The sequence below is a fragment of the Cinclus cinclus genome, chromosome 33 (genome assembly GCF_963662255.1).
Source record: "Cinclus cinclus chromosome 33, bCinCin1.1, whole genome shotgun sequence".
NCBI classification, from domain to species: Eukaryota; Metazoa; Chordata; class Aves; order Passeriformes; family Cinclidae; genus Cinclus; species Cinclus cinclus.
In genome coordinates, this window is record NC_085078.1 from 2,976,863 (window position 1) to 2,983,457 (window position 6,595).

General features: G+C 61.1%; 1 protein-coding gene across 1 annotated transcript in view; it reads left to right on the forward strand.

Moving 5' to 3' along the window:
• The first annotated feature begins 1,450 nt into the window (after positions 1-1,450).
• The window catches only part of LOC134055623 (calpain-1 catalytic subunit-like), a 10,104-nt gene continuing 4,959 nt past the window's right edge, over positions 1,451-6,595 (forward strand). Inside the window, 19 exon segments of the mRNA XM_062512029.1 lie at positions 1,451-1,731; positions 2,647-2,914; positions 3,016-3,085; positions 3,172-3,290; positions 3,735-3,868; positions 3,947-4,115; positions 4,204-4,287; positions 4,355-4,440; positions 4,511-4,585; positions 4,664-4,824; positions 4,899-5,017; positions 5,019-5,078; positions 5,310-5,321; positions 5,405-5,616; positions 5,688-5,727; positions 5,804-5,869; positions 6,100-6,157; positions 6,246-6,310; positions 6,391-6,590. Of these exon segments, the coding sequence (XP_062368013.1) occupies positions 1,526-1,731; positions 2,647-2,914; positions 3,016-3,085; positions 3,172-3,290; positions 3,735-3,868; positions 3,947-4,115; positions 4,204-4,287; positions 4,355-4,440; positions 4,511-4,585; positions 4,664-4,824; positions 4,899-5,017; positions 5,019-5,078; positions 5,310-5,321; positions 5,405-5,616; positions 5,688-5,727; positions 5,804-5,869; positions 6,100-6,157; positions 6,246-6,310; positions 6,391-6,590 (2,204 nt within the window). The 5' untranslated portion in view covers positions 1,451-1,525.

Here is a 6,595-nt window from a genome sequence, read left to right on the forward strand (position 1 = left end):
AATTAAGCAGAGAACGCTAATGATGCCCCCATTATTAGAGAAGAGAGGCTTAATGAAGTTTCCACTAATGAAGCTATGAGCTCTAATAATGAAGTGGGGGGTCCTAATGATGTGCCCCTAATCAAGTACGGGCTCTAATGAAGCCACTTAATGAGACCACTGCTAATGAACTGGGGGCTCTAATGAATTGGGGAGCCCTAAGGATGCCCCTGCTAACAAAGCAGGGCCTTAATTAACCTCAAAGGTTGTTTCATCCCAAATTTGGACCCCTTTTATTTTTTTTTTTTCTTTTTTTGGGCTGTTTTGGTTTTTAAATGCCCAAAATGGGAAGGGGTGAGGAGGGAGTTGCCCCAAAAATCCTGGAAGAGGGGGTTGAACCCCCTAAAAGCTGGGGGGGGGGGGGGCGTTGTCTTGACCCAGCTGATTTGGGGTGAAACCCCCTGGAACTGGGGCTGTGCCGCCCTCACTGTCCTTTCTTTGGTTTTGACACGACCAATTTTGGGGTTTTTACTCAGCAGTGTCTCCTTCCTGCCATCCCAGCCCGTGGTTTTGGATGATATCTGCTCAGTTTTTCTTTTGTTGTTGTTTGTTTGTTTGTTTGTTTGTTTGTTTGTTTTGTTTGTTTTTTACGTTTCCATCTTACTTGCCGCCCACACCTTTCAAAATTGCCCCAAGTTGCTCGTTTTCTCCCCAGGGACCCTCCCGTCTCCCCATTTTTGTGCAAAAAAATTAGAAAACCGGGCAACACGTATGAAGGAATCACTAATTTTAATTTATTTTTTTTTTTTTCTGTGTGAAAACACATTAAAAAGGACAAACGGGTCTGACTTGGGGGGGGTCCCCACACCCATGGCAAGTCTGGCACGCAAACAATGTCCCCCCATGTCCCAGCCCCTCCCCCAATGTCCTCCCCCTCCCTCTCCCCCTCCCTCTCCCCCCCCCCCCTCCAATGCGGTGAAATTCCCGCAGGATCCCGAACAGCCCCAAAACCACCCCGGCCCCCCCCAAAACCGCTCCGTGTCCCCTCCCCGCGGGGTGGGGGAGGGAGGGAGCGGTGCAGGGAGGAGTCTCGGGGTGGGGGGAGGGCGGGGGTGGCCTCGCCTTCCTACTCGAGGAAGTTTGGGGTGAGAAATTTTCGTTTTTTGCCGCGTTTCGCCCCCCCCAAAAAAAAAAAAAGCGGTGAGCCCGGGAGCGCCTCCCCCGCAAGAAGAGGTAGGAGCGGAGTGGGGGGGGGGGGGGGGCCGGGAGGTGACAGCGGGGACAGGCGGTGACACAGCGGGGACACAGCGGGGACACAGCGAGAGCCAGCCCGGACCCTGCTCCAGGGGAATCCCGGCCCTTCCACAACTCCGGAACGGGGCAAAATCCCGGGAAAATGGGCAAAACTTGGGGGGGGGGGGGGGGGGGGGGCCTGCTCCCTTCCCTTCCTGCAGCTGGAACTGGGGAGGCTCCCACCCCCCCCCGAGCTCTGCTTTAGCCAAACAAGGGAATTTTGTGGTGCTGGAGCTGTCTCGGGGTGGGGGGAATGGGGGTTGTTGATGGTTTTGGTGGAACTTTGGCGGTTTTCAGCGGGGCTGGAATTGTTTTGTGGTGTTTCCTCCCCAGCAGCAGGGCACCGGTGGCAGCTGAGGTGCGGCCGGGCCCAGCCCTCGCCCCCGGGGCACCTGCCGGGGCTCCAGGCACCCAAAACGGGGTGAAAAGAGGCGATTTCTGTCCCTTCACCCCAAAAACGTACGTGGGGAAGGGGGCAGGGGGACACAGGGAATTGGAGGGGACCCCGGGGGGGGGGGGGGGGGGGGGGGGGAGGGGGTTGGACTCACCTCACCTCACTCCCATTTTGGGCTTAATTTGTGCATTTTTGGGCACAATTCCCGAGTTTTGGGCTTCCCTGACCCACGGGTTGTGCTGGGGTTGGGAGTGACAGAGACCCCCCCCCCACTTTTGGTCTCATTTGGAGGGGCTGCGCTGCCCCCACTCCTGCCACGGCTCTGTCACTCCTTGGTGGCTCTGATTAGCGCTTAATTAACATACCTAGTGCTCAATTAACCACCCCAGCCCTTAATGAAGCTCCCCAGGGCTCGAGGAAGGCCCTCGGGGTTGGACCCGGGGCTGCGCCGCGCCCGCGGCCGCACCTTAACCTGCACGACCAGTTCGGGGCACTTTCCCTTGGTTTCATCAGCCTTTGGGGCTATCCCGTGTCAGAATTGTCAGGATTTGGCTCTGACAGGGAATTTCCAGGTGAAACCCCAGGATTTGGGAACAGCGTGAGCTTCCTCTTGCCTGGAATTCCTGCTTTTCATCCCAAAACAGCGTCACTCTCAACTCACCAAAATCACCCCAGTCTCCTCTGAGCTCATGCAGGCAGGACTCCCAAAACGGGGGGAAAATGCCAAAATTTCCCCCCAAGTTTCCTATTGCCCTCCAAGATCTGTACTCCCCCCAGAAACCCCAAATTCCCTCCCAAAACCCCAAATCCCCCTTCAGATTCCATCCTTGTGCAGGACACACATCTCAACCCCGCTTTTCCCTAAACCCCAAGCGCATTTTCCCCATTTTCCCCCTCCCAAATCCCATCCCCGTGCCGAGCGCCCCTCTCAGCCCCGTTTCCCCCCCGGACCCCGAGCTCCTTTTCGCCGTTCCCCGCAGGATGGCGGAGCCGCCGGTGGTGCCGGTGTTCTGCACCGGCGTTTCGGCGCAGGTGCGGCACCAGCGAGCCAAGGAGCTGGGGCTGGGCCAGCACGACAACGCCGTGCGCTACCTGGGCCAGGATTTCGGGCAGCTGGTCCAGGAGTGCCGGCGCTCCGGGACCCTGTTCCGGGACCCCGCCTTCCCCCCGGCCGCCACCTCCCTGGGATTCCGTGAGCTGGGCCCCGGCTCCTCCAAAACCCGCGGCGTGGAGTGGAAGAGGCCCACGGTGAGCTTGGATCCACCCTCGTCCTCACCACAAACCCCCGTGGCTTTGGAACATCCCGAGTTTACGTGGGAACATCCCGAATTTTGGGGTTTTCCCCGCAGGAGCTGTGCCCGCGGCCGCAGTTCATCGTGGACGGAGCCACGCGCACCGACATCTGCCAGGGAGCGCTGGGTGAGGGATGCTCCTCCTCTGCCCCTCACCTGGCAGGATTTTGGGGATGGTTTTGGCAGGAATTTGCCGGTTTTGGCCTCGCCCAGGTGACTGTTGGCTGCTGGCGGCCATCGCGTCGCTGACGCTCAACGAGACCCTCCTGCACCGCGTGGTGCCGCACGGGCAGAGCTTCCAGCAGGGCTACGCCGGCATCTTCCACTTCCAGGTCAGCCAGCCCCGGCCTCGGGGCTCCCTTCTGCCCTTTGGGGAGCAAACCCCCCGCATTTGGGGCTCCCCTTATTGCTTTGGGTCTCCTCTTGTCGTTCTGAGAGGCTCCCGCGTCGTTTTGGGGATTTCTTCATCTTTTTACGCTTCCCCTTGATCATTTTAGGGGATCTCCCACAAGATTTGGGGCTCCAATTTTGGGGTAACGCCCTCAGCGTTCTACAGATTTCCTCAACCGTTTTGTGTCACACCCCTAATTTTGGGGGGATTTCCCCCCCCCCCCCCCCTTATTGTGGGCCCTTTCCCATCCCAATTCCTCATGTCCCCCTCCCATTGTGGCAACTCCACTCCCCTGCTGCGTTGTGGGACCCCAAACCAAGCATTTTTCCCCCAAAATCTCCTTCCCTGGATCAACCAGGAGATTGTTGCTCCTCAATCCCTCCAGATCTGGCAGTTTGGCGAGTGGCTGGATGTGGTGGTGGACGATTTCCTGCCCACCAAGGACGGGAAGCTGCTCTTCGTGCACTCGGCCGAGGGCTCCGAGTTCTGGAGCGCGCTGCTGGAAAAAGCCTACGCCAAGTACGGCCCCTCCCCACCCCCTGTGCTCATTTTGGGGGAACAGAACCCCCCAAAACATCCCCTCTGGGTGGCCTGCAGGGTGAACGGCTGCTACGAGGCGCTGTCGGGGGGCAGCACCTCCGAGGGCTTCGAGGACTTCACGGGCGGCGTCACCGAATGGTTCGACCTGCGCCGGCCCCCGGCCGACCTGTACCAGATCATCCTGAAGGCGCTGGAGCGCGGCTCCCTGCTCGGCTGCTCCATCGATGTGAGTGAGCCCCAGGCGTTCTGGGGCAAAACCCGGCGGGGTCGGGGTCGTTCCCGTGCCCCGGTGACGCCGCGGTGGCTCCGTGCAGATAACCAGCGCCTTCGACATGGAGGCTGTGACCTTCAAGAAGCTGGTGAAGGGCCACGCCTACTCGGTGACGGGCGCCAAGCAGGTGAGGGTGACGCCGTTTTGGGGGGGAAATCGGTGGATTTGGGGTCTCCTGACGGCGCCGTCTGCAGATCCCGTACCGAGGGCAGGCCCTGGAGCTCATCCGGATGCGCAATCCCTGGGGAGAGGTGGAGTGGACGGGCGCCTGGAGCGACGGGTGAGGCTTCGTTAGCACCGGGCTCGTTAGCGGTAACGACCCGGCCCTGCTGACCCCGCTGTCCCCGCAGCTCGGCCGAGTGGCACGCGGTGGAGCCGGCGCTGCGCCAGCAGCTCATGGTCAAGATGGAGGATGGGGAATTCTGGTAGGAAAAGTTCAACTCGAACCCCTTTTTCCCCCGCCTTTTCACACCTGGAAGCGAGGGAACAACTCTTCCTTGCAGGATGTCCTTCCGGGATTTCCTGCGGGAATTCACCCGCCTGGAGATCTGCAACCTGACCCCGGACGCGCTGCAGTCCCGCAAGTTCCGCAAGTGGAACACGCGGCTCTACGACGGCACGTGGCGGCGCGGCAGCACCGCCGGCGGCTGCCGGAACTACCCCGGTACGAGCCAGGGAACGGCCCCGGCCCCGGCGAGCCCCGCGCCCGCTGAGCCTCCTCCTCTGCCCCCTTCGCAGCCACGTTCTGGATCAACCCCCAGTTCAAGATCCAGCTGGAGGAGGTGGACGATGACCGGGACGAGGACGGGGGGCGCGAGCCCGGCTGCAGCTTCCTGCTGGCGCTGATGCAGAAGCACCCGGCGCCGCGAGCGCCGCTACGGCAAGGACATGGAGACCATCGGCTTCGCTGTCTATGAGGTACTGGGGTCAGCCACCATGAACTGGGGTCAACTGGCATCAGTTTGGGTCAGCTGGGATCAACTGGCATTAATTGGTGTCAGTTGGGGCCAAGTGGGGCCAACCAGCACCAGTTGGCTTCACCTGGTGTCCCCTAGGGTCAGTTGGGTTGAACTGGGGTCAGTCAGGGTCAGCTGCTGTCACCTGCTGCCGTCACCCAGAACCAACCGGTGTCCCCCGTTTCCCCCACAGGTCCCTCCCGAGGTGGGTACCCCGTGCCAGTGGGGGCAGCAACCCCGGGGGTGTTTTTTGGGGCCGTTTCGGAGCAGTTTCCCCGATGCCTGCAGTACGTGGGGAGGTCGGGCGTGCACCTGAAGCGGGAGTTCTTCCTGGCCAACGCGTCGCGCGCGCGCTCCGAGCAGTTCATCAACCTGCGCGAGGTGAGCACGCGCTTCCGCCTGCCGCCCGGCGAGTACATCGTGGTGCCCTCCACCTTCGAGCCCAACAAGGAGGGCGACTTCGTGCTCCGCGTCTTCTCGGAGAAGAGAGCCGGCACCGAGTTAAGCGTCGCCTCGGCAGCGCCGGCAGCGCCCGCCGCGCCCCGCGCTCACCCCGCTGCTCTGTCCGCAGGGAGATGGACGACAAGATCCAGGCCACGCTGCCCGACGAGGTCAGCTGGGCTCGGGGGGTGGGACTGGGGGTCGCCGGGGTGGGGCCGTTACCAAAGCGGCCGGTTCTGTCCTCAGAAAGTGCTGCCGGAGAGCGAAATCGATGAGAACTTCAAGCAGCTCTTCAAGCAGCTGGCGGGGCCGGTGAGGGGCCGGTGCTGGAGGACTTGGTGATGGTGATGGCTGTGACATCAGTGGTTGGGAATGATGTAATTTGTTGGGAATTACGGCATCGGTCAGCCGTGCCGTGATATTGGTTGGCGGTGATGTCACTGGTTGATGATGATGTCACTGGTTGGCAGTGATGTCATCGGTTTGCCGATGACATCGCTACCCGGCGGTGACACGGGGGCCACCCCCTGTCCCCTCCCCAGGACCTGGAGATCAGCGTCACCGAGCTCCAGACCATCCTGAACCGCATCATCGCCAAACGTGAGCCGGGGCCGGGACTGGGAGGGTTCCACCCCAATTAACCCCAGCCCCTCGTTAATTAAGCCCGGCCCAAAACTCCCGATTCCAGACAAGGACCTGCGCACCAAGGGCTTCAGCATCGAGTCGTGCCGCAGCATGGTGAACCTGATGGATGTATCCTGTGCCCGTGGGCTGGGCTGGGGGGCTCGGGGGGACCCCTGAACCCCCCTTTTCCTTAACCCCCCCTCCCCCAGAAAGACGGGAACGGGAAACTGGGGCTGGTGGAGTTCAACATCCTCTGGAACCGGATCCGCAATTACCTGGTGGGGCTGGGGGCACTGGGGACCCTCCCGGCTTCTGGGGGGATTTTGGGGTCTCTCTCATGGGTGACCCCTATTTTTTGCGGGGGATTTTGGGGTCTGTTTCCTCATGGGAGACCCCTCTCCTCCACTGTTTCAC